General features: G+C 41.7%; 1 protein-coding gene across 1 annotated transcript in view; it reads right to left on the reverse strand.

Annotated features, from left to right (window-relative positions):
• HTR4 (5-hydroxytryptamine receptor 4) overlaps positions 1 to 22,237 on the reverse strand; it is a 148,362-nt gene extending 126,125 nt beyond the window's left edge. Inside the window, exon 1 of the mRNA XM_066617370.1 lies at positions 22,166 to 22,237. Coding sequence (XP_066473467.1) covers positions 22,166 to 22,191 — 26 coding nt within the window. The 5' untranslated portion in view covers positions 22,192 to 22,237. The remainder of the gene's footprint in view (positions 1 to 22,165) is intronic.
• Positions 22,238 to 24,303: the final 2,066 nt, after the last annotated feature.

Here is a 24,303-nt window from a genome sequence, read left to right on the forward strand (position 1 = left end):
CAGGTACTGGTAGAGAAATGGCACAGGGCTCATTAATTTTATTTCAGTAAGAAATGAGCAATCTAGATGAAGGTATCAGGAGCCAAACTGAAGGAACTTTGTACTGGGTATTTGAAAGCAAAAACAACATGCCATTATTTTATCTAGATGTCATCCACCACACACTCTGGCTTAGACTGAGATATTATAGTTTTCAGACTAATTTATAAGCACTGCCAGCCTCAGCTATTTAGGGCATAGTATTGGATGGGGGCACTAAAGAAAGGAAAACTGCTCTCTCCAACTCCAACGGTTTGGAAGTTGTGTCCCAGGTAAGCAAAGTTTAAAATTCCAGCTCTGGTTCTCACCAAGGTGGCAAACTTGTTCCTAGGCTATACCACTTCCTGCTGCAGGATGTGGCTGTTCAACACTGTTTGAATACACCTCCATGGAATCCTGCCGCATATTTATTTGGTTAGTAAAAGGATTTATCCTTGCACCCACCAAGTCATGGCAGTCATGGAGTCTTCCTCAAGGTAAGAGAATACTTATTCCCTTACCTCATGGCTGCATAGCAGCTGCATCGGCACTAGAAAGTTGGACAGGATTGGGCCCTTAATAATAATAAATCAAATAAATCCTCTCTAATTTTTACAAATTTAATTGTATTTTTTTGTGTGCAGAGGGTAGGGGGGGTTGCATGCGGTTCACAACAATTCTAATTTTTGCATCAGTGGTCCATGATTCCTAAACGCTGAGAACCACTGCCTTAGAGGAAAATCAGAAGTCATGATTAGGCAGATAATACCATTGAATAGCAGTAGAGATTTTCAGAGCAGATGCTGATTTGGAATATAGTAAGAGTTTAGGCTAAAATTCACCAAACTAGCATTTGCTAAATTCCCTGTTATCCCAGTTCAAATTAAAACTGCATGTCTATCAGTGTTTGAACAGAAAATCTTCTTCAGGTGCACTACTTAAAGGAGAAGTCTAGCAATCCATACTGTGAGGGTCACTGTTTCCAGGCTTCTCTTCTCCTAGCTGAAATCAGGCACAGTGTGGCTCTAATACAAATGACTTCCCATAATGCAGAGCTGCCTGGTATGCGTTCATGAGATTAGACAGATCCACAGCTGCTTAACTCCTGGAGCCTAAAGTCTTAGTAGGAGGAAGGCTGCTATGCTCAAAGGAGCAATTTGTCTGTGTGCAGAATTCCAGTGACATCAGCATGCACTCTCATATTGTTAATATCACATGGTTATTTGCATAATCTCTTAAGGAAATGTCTTTGTAAAGTGGAACCAAAAACACCAGCTGGGAAAAGGGGATTGAGGAGGAAGGAGACTCTGTTCTTTTGCAATACACTTCATGATGTCCTTAGGCAAATACACTCTAATTAGAAAGGACTTGTTTCTTTGGCAAAGTTGCAGGATGGAGCCTTGAACTGAGGGTGTGTTCCCAGTTTATCTGTATAGACAAGAAAGGAGGGAGACGAGTGATTTGCATTTTTACAAATGGCTCGTAATGTACACTATTTGCTGCTGGGGTGGCTGGAGAGGTAAGGAGTTCTGAAGGAGAAAAGTGCTCTTGTGGTTCCAGCAACCAAAGAGCATCCCATGCAATTGAGAGTCTCCCAAAGTGACAACAGCTGGGTCATCCACTGAATCAATGGGATTCTTTGAGAACAAAATGGCTGTGAGTCTCCTACAAGATTGCACTTGAAATTTTTACTCGCTTTGGACACCTTAGGAAAACATTTTCAAAGGCTGCAACCTTATACCATCTTACTATTTACAATGGAGTCTTTGTCATTGTCCCCTCCTTGTGAACTGCCTCCCCAGTCACTTCTTTCTCTCTTTTATAGCATCTGGTCACCTGCCCTTCCTTTATTCTTGTTACTTCTGAGAAAGAGAACAAGCACCAAGGTGCTGCTTAGATAATGAAAGTCTCCAGCTTACAAACCAAAGAATGAAACAGAGAAGGGAACTTTACAAGCATTGAACCAGACTGTTGAATAGTTCCAACAACTAGATGTTGGATACTGGAATATGGACCTGCACTGCTGGACTTGTGCATTAGGTGTAGTTTGAGGATTTTTTTTACACTTGCTTATAGAAACTATATAAACCATGCAACACGTATGTAATCCCTAGCATGTATACACTGCTGAAACATAGACGCCTGCGTTGGCTTGCTCATGTCATGAGAATGGACAATGGCTGCATCCCAAAGGATCTCCTCTATGGAGAACTCGTGCAGGGAAAGCGCCCTATAGGTAGACCACAGCTGCAATACAAGGACATCTGCAAGAGGGATCTGAAGGCCTTAGGAATGGACCTCAACAGGTGGGAAACCTTGGCCTCTGAGCGTCCCGCTTGGAGGCAGGCTGTGCAGCATGGCCACTTCCAGTTTGAAGAGACACTTGGTCAAACAGACTGAGGCAAAGAGGCAAAGAAGGAAGGCCCATAGCCAGGGAGACAGACCAGGGACAGACTGCACTTGCTCCCAGCGTGGAAGGGATTGTCACTCCCAAATTGGCCTTTTCAGCCACACTAGACGCTGTTCCAGAACCACCATTCAGAGCACGATACCATAGGCTTCCGAGACTGAAGGTTGCCAACAACAACAACAAAAAATGTAATTCTTTAAGCAAAGTATTGCAGCGGCTAACTACTAAGTGACAAGGACACAATGCTATCAGCCTGCTTACTTTTCATATTGCTGAACTTTCCACTCAGTTTCTAAGGAAACACTTTGTAGCACTATATTTATCAGAACGTCTTTCCAAACACCTCCACCAACACTTAATTAATATAATCATAAAACCTTCTCTCCTCCAACTACTGCAAGTTAATATAAAACGTACGAACATTGTAGAGCCACAGAGGCATAGCACCAGCTTGGGGTAAACACTCATAGGGCTGCATCTTGTCTGTGCAAAGTGATTCATCTGCTCTTTTGTAGTCTCTTTGGATCATAAAACATTAAATCTTAATGCTGATTAGACTATAAATCACTTAGGGTGCAATCCTAACCCCTTATGTCAGTGCTTTCCAACATTGGCATAGCGGTGCCAATGGGACGTGTGCTGCATCCTGCAGTTGGATGTCACTCATGGAGGCCTCAAAGAAAGGGAATGTTTGTTCTCTTATCTCAGAGCTGCATTGCCCTTATGTCAGTGCTGGAAAGCACTGACAATAAGGGGTTAGGATTGTGCCGTTAATGATCCAATCATGCTAGCAGTTATCTTTTGAGCAAATAAATTTACAGATTGGAACCTGAGTTATCTGGAGATCTTTGCTCAGGCTTGACAAGAGATTCAGACAGAGGCAAACATTTCATGCTCATGTCTATACACATATTTCATGTTCAGGTTCAATGAGGATATAATTCAATAAGGTTGAATTCAATTCAGTGAGTTCAACAGGGACATTCATGTTCAAGTTCAGTGATGGACTTGGTTACCTCAACCTTTATTAAGATAGTATGGAGAATCTGGAATGATTGTATTATTTATTAAAAACGGCTTGGGGGCATGAAGAAAGCAGCAATGCTCACCAAAATCACAGATTTAATTTTAATGAATTGGAAAAAGGCACAACATGGTAACAGCAGGTTCAAAAGCAAGTAAGCAAGAAGATTAGGAGTCAAAGATGATGAAACTGAACATTTGAGCTGTAGAGCAAAACTGAAAAGCAACTGCAAACACAATGCTCCTCACACAAGAGTCACCCAATATCTCATCTTTAATGACACTCTATAAAGTAAAGGTAATATTATTTATTTTATTACTGTATTTATATACCATCTCTCCTCCTCCTCAGAGTACTCTTCAGATATTGCTCAAGGCAGTTTACATAGGCAGGCTTCCTAGACCCAATAAGGGTCTTTCTGTTGAGGTCTGAACCCAGTGAAATCACTCAGGTCCTGTGCACAGGAGGAAATGTGACAAGCACAATGTTTGAAGAGCCTGTCTGTAGCATGTAGCAAGTAGCAGCTGTTACTGATTGCTAACTCTGTGCACCTGATTGTGGGCGTGCCTTGTGCATAAAACAAGCCTGCAGACAAACGCTCAAGGAAGAGGGGAGACATAGGAATCGAGAAGCCGTATGTGTGTTGCTGTATGTTTGACCATGTTATGGTACATATCCTTTGTATATAATATACCTTGGTGATGGAACCCAGCTTTTCGTGTCGAGTGCTTCTTTGCAATTTACAAGCCTCTTGAAGGACTGCCTTGGACATTAGCCTCAAGTTTCTGCTGTGCTGCCGTTTGTTTTTGCTCTGCTAGAAACTCCTACACCAGGGGTGCTCACACTTTTTTGGCTCGAGAGCTACTTTGAAACCCAGCAAGGCCCGGAGATCTACCAGAGTTTTTTTTACAATGTTCGCGCCATCATAACATATAACATTTATGTGTACAATGTATGTTGGTGTACCTTGAGCCCCACTGAGTATAATAGGACTTACTCCTGAGTAGACATGCCTAAGATTAGGCTGTGAGGCTGCAATCCTAGCCACACTTACCTGGGAATAAGCCCCATTGAGTACAATGGGCCTTACTCCCGGCGTTTCCTCCCAGAGGCACCTGAAGGGGGGGGTCAGCACTCCGCGATCTACTCATTTTGCGGTAGATCGCGATCCACCTATTGAGCACCCCTGTCCTACACCCTACCACAACACTTTCCAATGTAGTTCTAGAGAGAGAGAACCTTTCAAACTCCAGCAGTTATCCTTCAGTGATGTAACCAACTTCCTCTTAGCTGCAGGAACACTCCAAGCTCTCCACAGGCAACACCACAAATCACTGCCAGGCAGGGGGTTTTCCAGTTGTTGTCACATATTAAAATGTGTGTGAGAGCCCTGACGACCCAAGTGGCGGCATGCAGCAAGGGGCAGGGTCCCCTGTAGTCTCAAGGCCCAGCAATGATGCCATCTCTAGAGATCAGAGCTTCCCAAGACACCAGGCACTGCACAGCTGCTGGCATCTGAGGCATGGGCTGAGAGTGGTGGGAGGATTCAAGAGGAGACAAAGATGGAGCAGAGGGAAGGCAGGTAGAGAGACTGGAAAGTGTGAGGATGGAGGAGGGATAAGCAATGAGAAACAGGCTAATAGAAAGGTGAAAGACTGGGTAAAAGATGGAAGAGGCAAAGCCTGGGTTACTGGGGTAAGACTGAGGCATTATGGGAAGAGCCAGAAGTGAAATACCTAGGTAATAGGAATAATGAGGAAGGAGGAGAAACAAAGCAAGTCTGGTTAGGGCTGAGAGCACTTGTAGAAGAAGATAAAGGGAGGCAAGCCAACCAGAAAGTGGGGCTCCTCACCCCAGTGAGCACAGCAAGGCAAGCCCCAGAGAGCACGTTTGGGGAAAAAAACAAAAAAAAACTATGCCTCTTTAGTCAGGTGCCTGATGATTGGCAGAAAGATTCTAATGAGGCAAAATGTTAGGGGGTGTAGGGCAGTTGCTATGAGGGAGGGACATACCTGTAACCCTGCCCCTTGTAAATACAAAACCCTACACTGCACTCCTCTGGGGAGTATTGTGCCTTCTAACATTAGCCAGGAGTGATGTCATTCCAACCCCTATGAGGTGGATTTGAGAAACATCAGTGGGGGGTGCATCTTCTCAGTGACAGAGCAACTTCGTGGTGGCAACACCAGATATTACAGCTGAGGAACTGAGATTTGCCCAAGGACATCTAATGCAAATTCATCGCAAAGGTGAGATTTGAACTGAGGAAGCCCAATTTGCAGCTCAGCCACTACACTAGCACCTGTTCCTTAGTTCACTCTCCCACACTAGAACCCATAAAAGACACATTTGCAAAACACATGTATTTAAAGGGCCAGACGCCTCCAAAAGGAGGAAGAGTGGGAGCATCACCACTCTAACAGAAAACATTGTAGTGTAAAAAACCTCTGGAAACCAAAGCAGGATTTACCTCAAAGTCACCATAACTAGGGGAGAGATCCTCACACAGTTGCTACAGACACTGGCCTCCCAAGAGAGGAGACAGAACTGTGACTGCCTCTGATCAACCCGACACTGAGCTTTTCGGCACTTGGTAAAGTCCTCTGTTTCTTCAGGCTCTTAACCTTTGATTCAGGCCACAATCCTAACCAACTTTCCAGCAGTGACACAAGGGCAATGCAACTCAGAGGTAAGGGAACAAACACTGCCTGACCTTGAAAAGGCTTTCATGATTGCCTCCCAACAGCAGGATGCAGCATATGCTTCACTGCCCAGCTATGCCAGTGCTGAAAGGTTGGTTAGGATTGCACCCTCATTCAACTAACTTAAGGTTTCACTGCTTTGTTACCATTGTGCTTTCATTTATTGTTCTATCTGTTTACACTTTGGAAGCTGCCTTGAAAACTTGTGAAAAATTATAAGGCAAGACATACTTTCTTGTTTTGTAAACAAACTAACCCAGAGGCCTCTTCTGCACTGACTGCTACGCGTAGTTCTGAACATAGACAAAACTTCTCTTCCCTCTATGGATTTCCAAAAGCAGAGGAGCTCTCCTATCCTAACATTAGAGGGATTATTTACTAAGCCTTTGGGACAAAGCACTGTGTCCTTTTTGTAACCCTTGCAATGAAACCCAGAAGTATGATTGTCAGACACAGAGCCCCCGTTTTGTGCCAGTAGGTTAAACTTTAAATGCCCATAAAACATTGTGGTCATCACAGGGGCAGAATTATTTGGTTGTACTGTATTAAGATGGAGTTCTAAACTAAAACTTCCCAGTGGATGAGCACCTAGCTATAGGTTGGATGCCTCACATGTTGCCGTATCTGTGCCAAGTCTCCCATTAGCAATAACTGAAAGGAGAACCAGTTTTGTTCCTCTTAACTCAAATGTGGGAGTCCATCCAGGAAACATCAAAAATTGGAGACCAATATCTGTGTTTATCCCACACGAAAACCGTTAATCAGAAAAGTACGCAGAACAGATTTTGCTAGCCAAGTTGACACATGGACAAACTGCTTGCTTATTTGCTAAACAACTCCTTACTGCAAATGCTTCCTGCCTGTTCTGGGCAGAGTCGATGCACTGTTCCTTTGGAAATAATGAGTTCTGTTGTGGTCTGAAACAAGCTAGAATGCAGGGACTGGTGGTATTTTGATTTTGGTTTAGAGAAAACAACAAATAAAAACAAATTACACCTCCACATGGGAACTTGTTTAACTCAGTAGTGTAGCCATTATGCCAATGTTATCGTACTAAGAAATAATGATGAGTAGAGAAGCTTTTTTGGTGCTCTAGCCAAACAAACTGCATGTGTGTGGAGGGTTTGCAAGAAGAACAAAGGGACTGGCAGTAAAAAGAAATCAATGCTGACAGACATACCACTGATTAGTTTTTGCCCTCCTGTTAAGAGACGTTTTGTTGATTCATTTGTTCAGGGTTGCTCACGCTTAACAGCTTGTTGCTGTATTTTAGCAATTGGCAAGGTAGAGTCCTTGCCAGGTGGAGGCGGAGCTGCTCTTAAGCATAGGTTTTTCAGAGGTTGATTTGAAGTGCAGATACATAACTCATGGTTTCAGTGGAATGCTGCTGTTGAATTTCTCTGTGAATGGCTGAGAATCCTGTCCTGCGTCGCTATCGATTATTATGAGAATCATTGTTTTCTCTTCACTATAAGTTTATGAAAAACATAAAAGTAAAATCAAACTGAAACTCATGGAGATCACTCTGTTTTTTTTAATAATGAATATACAACTGCCTTCAAGGACTCCAAGGGTCCATCTCACCCAGTATGCTATTCAAAACTGTAGCCAGCTAGGTATCTCTGGCAAGCCCACAAGCAGACCATAAAAGCAAAAGCTCTTCCTACTGTCTGCCCCCATAGCTGACATTCAAAGCCTCTGTGCATAGATGCTCTAATAAGCATTGTCAATGGTAGTATGCCACCAGAGCTCCCTTGCACATATTTATTTAACGTTAAAGTCAAATAAACGTGTTCATCTTGTGGCTGTGAATGTCACACAAGAGCAGTGCAAAAATAGTACTTATTTTTGTTTATTCTGATGCCGTTGCCTATTAATTTCTCCATTATGATTAAAGGTTGTGGAGTTAAAAGGGAGAGAGAAATGTTTCTCAGCACATCAGTGATGCACTGAAGGTTATGGCAATTTCTGTGTGCTGGCTATCCCTCGACTCATTGAAGGTTGCTAGTCCAAAAACGAGACGTCAGAGTTCAGCAGTAGCAAGGGGTTTGCTTCACTTCACCCATCCTCCGCCTTCATCCGTCTCTTGGTTCCTTCCCTGGGCCTGCCCAGTTCCAGCTCCAGAGCAGATCTCAGGTAGCCTTCCAGAGATCTCTCATCATCTGCCTCTCATCATCACCAGAGTTGTGAGGGTTCAGCTGGAGTCCCCAAGATGGTGCCCAAGATGATGGGGCAAATCTGGAAGCAGACACAAATGTGCCTGACAATTTTCTACAGGCCAACACAGACCTGTTTGATGCACAAAATTGACCCAATCCAGACAACTTTCTAAAAACCAACAAGTATAATTGACTGGATTTGCAGAGAACGAGAACAGAATTGCAGAAAATGATAGGTGGGGGCAATTCTGCTGTCTACAGATAAGCAAATTCACATATAAAGAGAACTGACTGTAGTTCACAGTTCAGTAGTTCAGGGTGCAAAGAAAGTTTGTTTTTGTTTGGTTTTAAAGGCAAGTTCAACTTTAGGGAACATTAAGAGAAAAGGTTTAAAGTAGAATGGCCAATATTACAAAGCCCTGGCACAGCATTGGAAACTGCAGGGAAATAGGAAATCTCCAGAAACTAGGTGCACATCACATCTCATGTCATTTCCAAGAGTCCACTGGCCCTCAAGAGCAGCTTTTCAGAGGGCTAAAGGGACTGTGGCAGAAGGACAAAGATCCTTTGGATTCATGCTGTTGGGTAAGCAGAACTGTGGATGCAACCCTAGGATTGAGAGGGACCTTTCCAAATGTGCTTCTGACTTAGATCAGAACATCATCTGCACTAGTGTCAAATCAGTGAGGAACGCTGGCTGCAGTTTCCATTTCCACAAGCATTGCCTGGCTTAGGTGACCTGGCCTCCCTGGAACTGAACTGCATAGACTGCCAATAATTAAAATCAATTTAATAGCTTGTTCTCTAGGCCCACGTTAAAAATTAGCATGTTTTTCTTCCGATATATAATAAGCTTGGGTAAAATTGTCAGGTGAGCATAAGGCAGATCCTGTATTGATGCTCCTGTACCAAATAATGAAGGCATTATTATTAACACATCCCACACAGTATTCTAAAAAGCACATAATCTCTCCTCTATTCTTTTCTGCCTCTGTGATGAAGTCTAACTGGTACCATCTAGCTATTTAAAGACTTCCATTCTGAAAGGTATTTTGGCTTTTGCTACAACTCCCCCAACAAATGGTAATGAAATATGCAAACCAAGACAGAGCTAACTATTCTTAAATAGTTTGGATATTGCTGCATATGGCATTTTTGCCAACAAAAACATAAGTTTTCCTGCAAGCAGTTCTGAGAGCAGAAAAAGGTTCCAAACAAGGTGAGGCACAGGGAAAACCACACAGAACACATACACTCTTGGCCTTGTGGGTGTTTCACACTATGGCCACTCCAAAAAAGGGGCTGCCATGAGTGACTAGTTCTTTATTCTGTGTGACCAAATGAATGACTTAGGCTGACACAATTTCCTCCACCCCAAGGTATTTGGGTCTTTGCTGTAGCCAGTCACCTTAAAAGCTGCAAATGTGCTACAAAATTGATGAACTTGCCTCTGGGAAAAAGATAGCACTTCGTGTGCTCCCATCTGCAGTGTTCAATGTAAAACTGAAGTCTTGTCAATAACATAGTTTATGCAAATCTGCTTCTAAACAAAAAATGAAATATGCATACAGTATTTCATTCAAGAGACCATTGTTGGCTTTTTCCATTTTGCTGTACTTGAAAACATATGCTTGTACAGTGAACTCCATAAATATTAATGGACGAAGACAGTGAATGAAAACTAAAATTGATCTTTGTTATGGGTAGAATAATGTATTCTTTCTTGAGTTAGATATCCTCTTTCTTAGTGATTATCTAATTGCTACAATGCACCAGTCAAAAAAGTTTGTGCATAATATTGCCCCCATTTTTGTCATATTTTGTTCCTCTAATATTAGTCAGAAAAGAGTCAGACATAGAATATGTATTCAGACTTTTGTAACACTCAGGAATGCAGCCAATGAAATGAAACATATCTGCAAAAGTTACAGGTGGTAAAACTAGACTACATTTTCCAAGAAGTTGTGCCTGTGAATCAGTTCTGATACAATGCTGTACATCCACAAGATGGCTTTGGAATTTTGCTTGTGCCTTTTAAGGTACCACACGTCATTCACTGGGACTGTCCTTGACCAGAATAAATGGATAAGACTGTACATTCTGATGAACCATTTTCACATGCAGAATTATGAATGCTGGCTGACTATCCCTTTTTGGAAGTGATCAGCTATCAATCAATAGGCTGATATTGCAAAATTGGAAACTAACAGGGAATGTTCTCCTGATAGCTATGAATCTCACTCCAGCTTTTGAAATGTAGTACCCAGCAGGGTTTGGGAAGACAATACTTCCCAGTTAATACTAGGGGGAAAGTGGCTTGGAGCCAGTTTCGATTGGAAAGTAATGGGAGTTTCTAGCAGGAGTTATGGATTATACAAATGGATTGTACAGACTGCCTTCTAGGAATCTAATGAAAGATTAGCAGATTTGCTGACTAGTTAGAAATCTGCTGACTCTGCTTAAATATTTTTAAATAAAACAAAGATACCATAATTCTCCACTGTCCTCTCATCCAAAGGAAAAACTAAATGCTCTTTTCCAAAAGCACCTCACTTTCAGAAGTAGAGAGGTTCCAATTGAACCACTACAAGGTTTAGCTTTTTCTCTCACTGAGGACACACTGGTAATTTATATGTTTGTAGTGGTTGTTTTGTTTATAATGTATGAGCACATACAGTGGAAATGGGTAGACTCCTAAAAACAGACAGACATACCCCCTAAGACCTTGCATTTTAAGCAACATTAAATGTTTCAACACATAGGAAACTTTCATGCAGGTAAAGTATCTTATTTCCTATTATTTGATACAGAGTTCAAGTTGTCTTTTTGCCCCAATACACCAGTAATTAATAGCCACTACTTGAATCAGCTGATGCAAATTCATTGATTGGGTAATGCTACTCCTAGCACATTCCAGCTGATTCAGAATACATCCTTTTCCCTACATAGTGATTAATGTGCAAAAGTGGCCCTCTGGGCAACTGTGTATAAACAGAAAAACACTGACTCTCAAAATCGCCTCTATTTTATTTATTTAAAAGATTCATACCATCTTTCCTCTGCCGGAACAAAAGCCCATGGTAGATCACAATTTCAGAATAGTATAAAGAATACTACTTGTTGCAGTTGACAGTTCCTTAAAAACCCTATCTGTCTTCTGCCCCAGAGATGGAAACTGCAAACCTCCTCTGGCTTACTTTGCAGTTTCTTTTGGTTTGGGAATACTTGACGTGCAAATCATACAAAATATTTACCCTTCCTTTTATTCTTCATGTTCTCCTAATTTTGTTGTAAAATATAGTCAGTGGCATTGCTAGGGGGGTGCGAGCCGCACCAGGTGATGGACACGGGGGGGGAATTATGTGCAATAGTGACAAAAATAGCTGAAATCTTGATTTTTAGAAATAATACCATCATGTCACACAACATTCGATGCAAGTTTACAGCAGAATGCAATAAAAAACAGAGTGAAATATCTACATTCTACCAAAAGTTATGACCAAAAAACCCAGAAAAAATGCATGGGACCCTATAAAAAGTGTACCTGATCCATATTGCATGTTTACTTGTGAGTAGACAAACTTGCCTTAGTCCATCGGAAAGGGCAGGCTGAGAGGAATCCAATGACACCAGAATGGTCCTGTTCCAATGAACACAGCCCCCCAAAAACACCTGAGTAGAAAGCCCCACACTCCAAGCTGACAAATGTACTGAGCCCTATGGAAAGCAAAACAAAGCCACACTGTCGCATTTACTGATGAGTACGCAAACATGGCTTGGCTTGTGGTCAGGTCAGGTAAAGGAGAATGCGAGACCATCGGAATGGTCCCAATCTGATGAATGTGGAGCTCAACAAAAAGGCAGCACCCCCCACCTAAAAAGGATAAAAACAGAGGCTTCAGCTGGTAAGGTGAATTTTTTTCTTTTTTATATTTGCAGAACCAGGTGGATCCTGATAGTAATATGGTTTAAACATAAGAACTTAAATTGAACTGGGCACTGGGTAGAGCTGAAAATCTTACTGATTGGGGGGGGGGGTATTGCAGGCAGGCTACAGAGAAAATTCATTTGGTGAAACAGGGCTGGCCTCCCCTTATTCAATTATTTGTTTTATTTTAATTATTATAATTATTTATTTTAATTAGCTTGAATATGTCACTTCTGGCCATGACATCACTTTCAGTAGGTCCTGAACAGATTGTCATTCTAAAAAGCAGAACCCGGTGCTAAAAGTTTGAGAACCACTGTCCTAGATACGTTCCTATTTCAGGGAAGTGTACCTCTCAGATGCTTTCTGTTGAAATTATACTGAGTATCAAGTTTCTGAATGATAAGTAGTATGCAATTGACTGTATGAGGGTTCATACTAGGGTCATACTAGATGTCAATTTAAGCATGTGACTTGGAATAACATGCTTGTTTGCTATTTAGGAAGTAGCCCAGGTGTCAGATAGATCAGGACCATGGCATAGGGGGTAAACTCTCTGCTCCCTCCCTGCCCCTCCCCTGTGACTCCTATATTTGGGGATCATCTGGGGCACTGTTAGGCTTCGCATACAAGCCTCAATCATGCGCTTACCGCACAGTCCTTTGCAGGACTATTCAGAAGTAAATTTCATTGAATTCAATCGCACTTAAACCTAGGTAGCGTGTGTAGGATGACAACCTTAAAGTAATGATTTTTTTTTTATTGTCTATAATATTCCAATGGGTAAGAGCCAGCTCAGTATCATCTTCCTTTATAAAACAAAACACAAAAACCCAGGACAAAGTATCCAGATTAAGCATTTGTGAAATTGTCTACATAAAAATTTAATCTCTTTCTAATGCTTAGAGTAAAGCAGCTTCACTTCTCTCTGTGTAATTTCTTTTCAGAATCAAAGTACAACATGTCTTGCCACTTGTCTTTTTAATGGTTAACACTAAACTCCACTCGAACATCAGTCCCTTTCTGACCTCCTTGATTCAGTGTCTGTATCAGTGATCAAGTCCTATATCCATTCTTTATGCCCTTGTGTGTGTGCATGCCGGACACACTTTTAACATCCGATTAAAGACTTATTCATGCAATTCAATCTGGCAGGCTTTCTCTGCTACACACAGAGAAATGACTACAAAAACATCACCACTCCAATATACCAAACAGCAGGAAATGGCAGGGACAGCTCCACAGATGTAAAAGAATATGAGGGTCAGTAATGGAATGTTTAACTTAATGCCACATGAGAGCGAGACAGTGAAAATGCACTGAAGGGCAATTAAAGACTTTCAAAGATGCTATAAGAAATCATGGCCGCAGAAATGTTGTAATATGCCATGAAACAAAACAGGCTGGGGCTGTGCAAAATCAGGAGTGGTCAAGGATAATTGCAAAGGCAGCAACACTTGCCCTAACCACTCATTATTCCTATTGGCCACAAGGAGAGTATACATAGTGTGGGAATTTCTAAATTAAGGATTATCAAAGTGAATCAGCTGCCATTTTAGAAAACCAAAAGTACAGTAATAGTAATAGGAACAATGTGGGTGGAAGTTGCAGCTCCCTGGTCTTCACAAGAACATCACAAACTTGAATAAAAATATATAAAATGGGGCAGACAATACAGAGTAAGAAAAAGAATGAGCAAAAAATAAACTTTTCAAGAAAAATAATAGTTCCATTCCCCAGGCAGAAATTTTGCTTACCTGGCCAATCTCCTTTGAAACCGGGGGGGGGGGGGTGGATTCTTAAAAAGACATTGCTGAGCATACCATCCAATTCACTCAAAAGATAATCTCAGATTTATTTATTTTTTAAATCTAGGAAGTAAATTTTGGAGATGACCGAAGGAAGTGAGAGGAATTGCTGGGAACAGCATCTTCATAAAAGCTTGCCGATGATTAATAAGGGCATGTATAGATACATTCTTCTCCCACAGTGCAAAATTTACCTTGCATTGTGTATGGGGGGGGGGAGCACTGAATAGTTCAAGCATAGCCTGGGCAGTACCTCCAACCTGACTCCTGTAGTCTGCACAGCCCAGGGTCAATGTATTAGGAATGACAGAGTCTTAGGGATCCAACTGGTCAGGCAGCAAACGGTCAGCATTTTGCCGAATCTGGCATCCATCTGTTTATTGATCAATTCAAGACCATCCACTCCACCATAGTCAAGGGGTTGACCCTATGTTTCCTGCTTTTGCATTATCCAATCAGAGCAGTATAATATGGGGCCAGTAATGTTCATCGAAGGATGTTTAAAAAAGAAGCTGGCTACTTTGAATGGGCACACATTTTCACTACAGTGCTGACAAAGGTTCTCTCTACATGGTTGACCCTAATGGAGATGAACAAAGGAACTACAACTAACAATACAAGCCTATGCATATCTACTGAGAAGTAAGTCCCATTGAGTTCAGGGAGGTTACTCCCAGGAAAGTGCCTTGCAAGTGCCTGTTTTTTGCCCTCTATCCATTCCTCATCCTCCTCTTTTTATTATTGCCTTTTAAAATAACTTATTTTTACAAGACTTGCCCATTTCTTTCTTTTGGCCTTACCCACAGGGGGATGGAGCGAGAAAGGGCTGTCAAGTTTTACTTCTGTTTGGAGATCCTTTTGTTAGCAGCAAATCCACCCATTTTGTGTTTCAAAGGAGACCTAAGGTTGCATAGGAAGATCAGTTTTACAGGCTTTAAAGCTTTGGTTTTTCCCTGTATAACCACACAGACTGTTGCAAAGCCTCCTCCACATCACCATACACACCATATCTTATCTCTTCTAGCAGTATATCTACTAGATGCTGTGCTTCTCATTTTCTGAGCACTGGTTTGGGATCTTGATGTGTGTTTGCCTATGGATCCTGCCATCAGAACTGTCATTCATTTCTGCATGTGCATCATATAGGAGTGTTTATATAATTGCTCATTCTATAAACCAGCTGTCTGATTTGCCGGTAGACAGATCCACACTTGATTCTGAGATGCTATAAATACATACAGATGTGGTAAAAGCAAAAAGACATTAAACTATTAAAAAAATCAAGGGGGTGTATTTACTGTATTTTCTTTTGTCTTTCTAATAATGATTTTTGTTATTTGTCGCTTCGGTTATTGATAAGATGTTCAAAATAAAATGATCCAAAATAGCATCAGTAAAGATCTATTTTCTCAATAGTTATTGAGATTAAAAAATCTGATTACTCAAAAGGTTTTCAAGTGCTATATATAAGAATCTATTTCAAGCCAGACAAACAGTTTACATAAGATTAGATTCAGACAAAATCTAACACTCAAACGTTGAGAACATTTAATGGTCAATCTTCCCATAATTCTTCAAAATATTGAGTAGAGTGTACTTGAAACAAAGTTTTGACCCTTTATCAAACATAAAGGGTTGAACAAGGCAGGACACATACTATGCCTTTTCCTCCCCTCACAACTGGACTCTGTGTTTTTATGATGTTTTTTTCATTTTTGTATGACTTCCACAATATTTGACAACTGGGCAAACTTTTGTTTTAACAATATAAGATGTGCAGAGCATTCAGCTGTCTGAAGACAAACACAAATTAAACTGTCTAGCCTCAAGACCTCCTACAGTTCAGAATACTAGTCTGCAAGGTATGGAGTGGAAATGAGTTAATGGGCAATGCATCCAAAAACTGGCACCCACTTCCAGCCTATCTTATTCCAGAAATTGGGGCAGTCTGTTCTGCTTCCACTTTCCAAGACCAGGGAAAATCAAATGGAGGAAAGGCTTTGGAGAAACCTTTTTCCCAGAACAACAGAGAGCTCCCCAATTTTAAAAGCTGGAAGGTAGCAAAGGCTGGCAGTCTGGAAAAATAGGGCAAGCAACTCCCTCTCCCAAGTGATGGGAAAACAGTACCAAAAAGGAAGCTCATTAAAAGAATAAATACACCAAAACAACAAAGAGTAAAGTAAAAAGGCTATAATAAGACCTTTGAGGAATCACAAAGAAACAATGGCAGGTTGTTCTTGGGAAGGATAAGCTTGAGCAAAGGATAGTATTGAAGTTAAAAAAAAATGGAACAAGTCATTAATGTGATTCTATGATTACTTTCTCTACCCTACATATTCATGCTGGTCCAAGTTCAGAGGCTTTGCATCCATGGGTGGGTGAACTCCCATAAAGCATATGTTGTTCCTAATATTGGGCCAGAGTAAATGTGCAAAGGGGGGCACATGACCCATTTAAAAAAAAATAACTTGCAGGCATTGAACAGGCCTTACCTATAAGACTGGATACTGAAAGAGTTGTTATCGGGACTTTCCCACTTATGGAAATCAAGTGGGTCATGGTAGATATAATGAAGAAGCTGGTCAACAATGAAAAAGAATAGTGACTGTATCCAAATGACTCAGCAGTCCCTGGAGGATGCTGATGTAGTATAGAACCTACCCAGCCAATAGTAAGTCCAAACTTATGGTGAAGGCAAGTGTGAAAATATGCTGAGAAAAGGGTAAAATCAGGGATTTTCACCACATCTAGTCTACACCTGCAGATCAAGGTTGCAGAATGGACTGTACCTCTGCAGGCTGCAATCAAGAGATGTCATTTCTTAATGTTCTTCCACAGAAACTTCTTGCAAGTACAAAAAAAATTAGCATAGATAAGGAAAATGTATTCACCTGCTGATCCCAACTGTGCTAGTTTTCTGCTTACACAATGCTTCTTTTCTCTTTCTCCAAACAAAACTAAGGGGAACATTAAGATATATCATCCTCTATTTGTAGGCCAAAGTGTATAATTCATTTTATCACTTTGGGACTTTACTACCTCATTTCTGAAGAATGTGTAGACCAGTCCTGAAGCAGTTATAGAAAACTGCAGCATAGACAAACCTCACAACCGTAAATGAAAATGATGCACTAGCCAGGGGAAAGAATTCCACACCAAACTCAGCCTGACAAAATGCTATTTATTTGTTTACTATGAAGATTTAATAGGCCTAAAGGCTCAACAGGGCAGACCAAGTTCAAAACAAAATGAAACCACATCACATAAAAATAACCAGCAGCAGTGAAACTCATATAGGCATAGAAGTGCTACAGGACTGAAAGATCTGTAAAGGAATTGAGCAAATAAAACGTACCTGGTGGGTGCACAAAAGACAACAAATTCAACATCATTGAGCCTTCCTAAATCAATCAAATATCAAATAATTTAGGCAAGAGAAGCCAGCATGGAAATGTCCACATCTACCTCTCCAAAAGCTACAAGAGTTTCATATACATAGGAGATACAAGGAAGCTGCTCAGTGACAGCTTAATATCCATTTTGCCACCCACTACAGTCTTTCCATGTACTTTCACAGTGTTTTTCTCAGAGTCCAACATAACCACATGCAAGGAAAACAAACTTAAGTGTGCCTTTAACTCTACACTGTAGAACACCTAGTTAATTAAAGGTCTCTAAATCAGTGATTCCCAAATTGGTGGATCAACTCACCAGGGGAACCAGAAGAGGACCATTCCCCAAAGGGGAATGGCCCAGAAATCAGTAGTTTACATGCTCCAGCCATGCTGCTGCCTTGGAAGAAAGGGTTTTTTAAACTTACCCGGGGGTCACTACAGCTCTTCAGAAGGTCACGGGAGCCTACAACTCCCTCTGCAGCCCTCCTAGCAGCTTCAAAGTTCTGTAATAAGGGGCAACTAAACACTACCAGTTTTGTGATGAAAACAGAAAGTGGGGTTTTTTTTGCTTTTATTAGAACTTTGAAGCTGCCAGGAGGGCTGTGGAGGGGGTCGCAGGTTCCCTAGACCCTTCAGAGAGCCATAGCGACGCCCAGGTAAGTCCCAATCATGTTGCTGCCCCCTCTCCTCCACTGCCCCCCTCCCCTGAAAATACTTACAGGGTTCCCAGAGTCCAAGTAGGTCTGCCTTTGAGTAGGACTTTGGGAACCACTGCTCTAAATATTAGAAATACCACTGAAATATCATTGTCAGTTTCTTTAGCTGGTTATTTTTTGCCTGAGCTGCACCATTTCTTCCCTCAACAGTCCTGAGAATGCTCTTTTACCATTCTTTAGAACAGCTTACAAGTACACCAACAAAAGCAAAAGTGAAACACAGATTGAAAGGATGTTTCTCGTGACATGGTTTTGCCAAAACATGATTACGCTCATGAATAGGAAACTGCTTTTAATCATACAGTAGGAATGCCATATAGTTGTCAATTCCACCAGCCTATCCAGCATTGGTAGGCTATCCACTTTCTGGCGGGGTAGATGAATACATGTTCAAGAAAAGGAATTAACCCTTACATGGCAGGCATCCCTACAATACAGGTATGCACATGACCCTGTTTGCAAGGATTTCGGAAAATCATAATGGGAGGGGGAAATCCTAAATACCTTTAGGTTTTCAAAAGGAGAATTCTGCCTTGTGAAGGATGGCCATAAGAACTGTGTGCATGCAAATACTGTCTGAACTCAAGACTTCTCCAGTTGTTCAAGGGTAATAGCTAAATGGCATGTATCTGACATTATTTCATTGTTCTAGAAGTTAGCTAACAACAGAGGAGTCCTGGGTGCATTTACAAATTACTTCAACAGCATTTTAGTTTTGCAAAAGCAGCAAATATAATTAACCACTAATCTGCACAGTACATATTCCCAGCTGAAAGTGCGTAATCCAATAATTGCGCTCAGGAAATATATCAGGAGAAAAGAAAAGAAAGGAAGGTAATGGTTGAAACACAAATGTGATTAAATGTAGTAAGGTACACAGGTGCAACATCAGTCCACAGAAACAAAAACTACTGGCAGATATCCTTAAAAAGCTATCAGCGCAATCTTTGCGAAATTCCTCCGTGCCGATGCAGTTGCACCAGCATGGCTTCCACTACATCCTGCAGGGGAACCTGGAGTCTGGAGGTCTCCTTGGAGTAATGGAACATTTGTCCTTCTGCCCTGAGAAAAGCCCCTGCTGCAGCAACAGGTCTACTTGGACCTGCGCCTGCTAATTTGCTGGTGAAAGTCCTAGTGGACTTGTGTCAGAGAATCTCACCTGGCTAGGGGAATAGGACATGACATGCGCCAGAGCAGCATATTCCACCCCCTCCTGGATCTGCTCAGCATCAGCTGCCTCTCTACCCCACCCACTACACCCCTACCCCTCAGCTGCTGGCAGGTGTTCCTTACTAGCAGTGTTACTTACAGTGTTCCTTACTAGCACTAGCACTGGTGTAGCACTGCACCAGCTGGTGCAGACCTTACTACTGGTGCCATTAATTCCTATGCTCTGCTTTACAGAACAGCAGCACAACATTTGCACTGTCACAAGGTGACTTAAAATAGTGGATTGCTAGATCTACTGCAGTAAATGGCCAATAGGATTGGGCTGCTAGTCACAATTATCATCTCACCGATTTAAATGGTGCTTAGTCATGACTCAATAACTTGAATACAAGCACTCACTAACTCCTTGTTAGTGAGGTTGGTGTCCAACACCAATGAAGGGAACTTATGGGGAGAGGACAGCAAGGAACAGCTTGGTCTGTGAAACATTTATGGACCACTGCTACTGTTTCATGAAATTAGTAGTGCTACCTAAATATCTTATTTTACTACCAACAGCATTTCCAGTGCAGCACTAATGATCTAGAGGCTAGAAATGAGAAAGATGCAGTAAGTAGGGAGTTATAACTGTGTGATGAATAGCTGGGTAGAAATTATGTTCCTCTCCACTAGATTCTGGAGTGTGACCCACCACTGGGCACAAATACTATCCATGCCTTTTCCTGCATTAGAAATTCCAAAAAAGAAAGAAAAATATTTAATCATGCTAGCAGACTAAACAGAACCTGCTCTGATGCAATATAGCACTAACATCTGTAACAACCTATCACGGAAGTGAATTTTCAAAAACAAGTAATAGACAAGAAGGGAGTCTTATCAGAAAGCTTTCTCAACCTGAGCCCATGAGAACAAGGCACTGCTTTCCAGTGCTGTCAAAAAATAAGAAAAAGGAAGATAGCATAGTATAAAACTGAAGCAGCATTTGTGTGTCAAACCAATGATCTACTTTGGCAGAGAGCAGACTGCACTGTTAACAGGGTTGCCCAATACTCCTGGGATAGCAAACTCTGTATTACGTTCAATTAAACACACTGCTCGAACTTTTTCCATTACGAATGTGATGCTAAAAATGTTAGAAAAATGGATTTTTAAGTATTTACAATGTCATGTAAAGGACACAGTATTGAGGGAAGAGGTCAGCACCACTGACAAGAATCAAGTCTAATCAGACCAGATGGAAAGGCATTCTTTTCCTTCCTGCATAACACCAGAACCAGAGGACATCCACTAAAATTGTTTAGTGAGAGTTTGAAAAGTCAAGTGTAAATATTTGTTCACACAGCATATAATTAATCTGTGGAACCCCGTGCTGCAGGACGGTGTGATGGTACCTGGCCTAGATGCCTTTAAAAGGGGACTAGACAGATATATGAAGTAAAAGTACATCACATGTTACAAGCCATGATGACTGTATGCAAGCTCCGAATTTTAGAGGAAGCCTGTCTCTGAATGCTGGGTGCAAGGGAGTGGCAACAGAACACAGGATATCTTGTGTGCTCCCAAAGGCATCTGGCAGGCTACTATGAGAAACAGGAAGCTGGACTAGATGGGCCCTTGGCCTAATCCAGCAAGAATATGTTCTTATTGACATTATTTGGCCCTGCATGTTTTTCTTTTGTAAAGAAATAAATGGGGGCCCCCAATCTGGATTAAGAGTGTAGCACAAGAGGAGAAACAGTTTTCACCCTTTGTCCATATGCAGGTGGGATGTTCTCACCCCAGGTAGCTAATTGCCCTGGGAGGCAAGAGATGAATAGTCAGACAAATGTACAGGGGTGTCCCAGTATCCACAGGGATGCATTCCTGCCCCTCCCCACTGCAGATACCAGAAATCATGGATGGGAGGACAACCCCCCCCCCACCGCACACCCATTACCAAAAAAAAAAAAGCTGATTGCATAGTTTTTGTCTTCCTTTTCTTATTCCTGGCTTCTTCCCAGTAGCCAGAACATATAAAACAAACTTGAAGAAAGTCAAAAGGAAGTGATGTTAAAGCTTCCACCACTGAACTTTTCGAGTGTTCTGGCTGCAGGATGCTAAAAAAACTCAAAGAAGCTCAACAGGAGGTGCTCGGTTTGAGGAAGAATAAAATTGTGCAGTAAGCTTATAAATTACTAAATGGGCATGGGGAGGGGGGGTTCGTATACATGAATAAGTAAAACTGCCAAGATGGAATTCGCAGATATGCCCCACCCCCCTCTTCCAAAACATATGATCTGTCTTTATTTGTAAGTGCACACTGCCAAAAGTACAAACTTGACCCAGTTGTACACGACGTTTATAAGGTGTTTCATGAGAGTTATTTATAAATTTGAAAGTAACCATCATTTAAGAAGGAAAAAATAAAACAAGAGATCGATTTTCAATATCTTATGCCATATAATTTAAGGCAGCCATTTTCAACCACTGTGCCGTGGCCCACTGGTGTGCCGTGAGTGGTCCACAGGTGTGCCACAGGAATGTGGGGGAAGGTAATTTATTAAAAGGGCCAATGGGAGATGTGAGCCCCCACTGGAAGCATGGTGTGCCTTGTCAATTGTCAAAAATCTGGTGCTGTGCTTTGATCATTTTAGTACCTTGACAGTGTGTTGTGAGATGTAAAAGGTTGAAAATCACTGATTTAAGGCATTACTTTGTCGCACAGGCAAAAAGTTTTGCTTTAGCACCAATCACAAACCTACCAATATGCAAACATAAATTGTTGCTATTGACCTCAATAGTTAGAAATACTATTCTATCCAATCCAGTCCAATCCCGCAGTACAGAATTTCCTACCTCTCATTAATATCAGGTTCGTCCATCACAGGCAACAGGCATGGAAAACTGGGAGTTCAGGGTCCATAGAAGAAAAGTGGTCCTGCAGTCAAGAGAATTAAAAGGGGCTATGATTATTAAGGGTCTGACACTTCAATTTACCCCAACATGCTTCTGCTTACTATTATTGTAGACCCACTTAAAAATGGAAGATAAAAAGAGCAATGCCATTTTTAACAAGTACAGGCATTAGCCCACCCCCCACAACTGCAGATCCAGTTCTCCCATTATCATTTCTTAACTGTTTTGCCAAGGTTCTGGTCTCTTCTTGGGATCCCTTGGAGGCCTCTTTCGGGTTGCGCTAGGCCAGCAACCAACTCTGCTAGCCTCCACAGGTCTCAGGATGGCCCCCTGAAGCATCCAGAAACTACTTCTAGTTTGTGATTGCAACTTCTGTTCGACAAGAAGTCACTTCCATTTGCTTTTGGGGCCCACAGAAGCTGGTAGAGAAGGTCACCAGCCCGACATGACCAGAAAGAGGCCTCTGGAGGCTCCCAAGAACTAAGCGGAGTGCTTGGCAAAACAGGAAGTTTGGGTTCACTTTTTTGCATGGTTTCCAGCATCCACAGGGGTGGGGCGAAACATATCCCCTGTGGATATCAGGGGACACCTGTATTTGAAAATTTTTTCCATTACAAAGAACAGGAATGACCTACTTCTCAAGCTCTAGCAGCTACAAGCTTAACCACCCTATGAGCTCAATCATGGTTCTGATTCGTTAGAAATATTTACCAATATAATACAAAACAAAGTGTATTTCATTGTAGTTTCTCTCTAGTTCACCAATGTGTGCAATAAAGGTAGAAGTTTTTCTGTTTTGTTTTTAATGAACAAACTGTGAACTTCTCTGTGTATCTGAACACCAAGAACGAGCCTTCATCATTCTAAAATCACACAGAAAATATGGTGTTCCATTTTCACTGAGTTCAATAAATGTCTGTATTGCCACTTGAAATATACAGACATGTGCCACTTAACAACCTTTTGCTTAATGACAGAATGTATATATGAGGTGGTCAAAGCACAACAAAGAGGCTCTTAATGGGGCAATCAAATCTCCCATTGCCTACAGCAGGGTGTCAATTTACACAACAAAGAGGTTCTTAATGCAGAGTAGAGGCAATCAGTCTCCAGTAGCCTGTGCAGCCAATGAGTGTCTGGCAGGAGTGACTGTCACACTACAAAGGCATTGGATTGGGCTGAATGTTCACTTAACCTAATCACATAACAACAGGGATCAGAGAACATATCCCTGTCATTAAGTGGCGCACACCTGTACACACTACCTGCCTCTAGGTGAGTAGGTATTTGCCATGCACTCCATCTTTATCACTTTCACACACCTACTGGTTGAAGTTCATATTAGTTTTCTTATGCAACTTACAGACATAGCATGTACAGATCTTGGATCCCAATCTTATCCAAATCTCTCCCCCCCCCCCCCCCCACTGAGGCACACTATGCAGCCTATGGGGAGGCAGTTGCAGAGAATGTAGGATTTTCCATTTGTACCCTAGCAGATCAATCTCATGGGCCTTTTACAACAGTGGAACTAATGACTCAGTGTTATAAAAGGCTCCATGAAGGTGCAAAGATTGTGCTGTTGCCCAGTGGCATCACTAGGGTTTGTGTCACCCGGGATGGAAGGCCAGCATGTTACACACACTACGGCAGGTATGCTAGTGCGGGGAGGGACGGTTCAAGGACAGAAATGGAAGGTACCAGGAGATTGTCAATAGCAGGAAGGGGTGGATCCTATGGCAGCAGTATACCTCCTGTCTCTCCTTGGACTTGCACCCAGAAATTGCCTGGCACAGATCCAAGGAGACCCATGGACAGATCCAAGGAGATCCAAGGCCAACCTACCAGGAGGTCAGTAAATATTTTCAAATTGGTTTCTACAACCTCATTCCCACAAGATAAAATTACCCCAGCACTGTCTGTTCTAATGGCTGTCTGCTGGTATTCCTTGGGATCTTTTTAGATTGTGAGCCCTTTTGGGACAGGGAGCCATTTAGTTAATTGATTTTTCTCTGTAAACCGCTTTGTGAACTTTTAGTTGAAAAGCAGTATAGAAATACTGTTATTAATAATAATAA

This window comes from Tiliqua scincoides, chromosome 2, assembly GCF_035046505.1.
Source record: "Tiliqua scincoides isolate rTilSci1 chromosome 2, rTilSci1.hap2, whole genome shotgun sequence".
Taxonomy (NCBI): Eukaryota; Metazoa; Chordata; class Lepidosauria; order Squamata; family Scincidae; genus Tiliqua; species Tiliqua scincoides.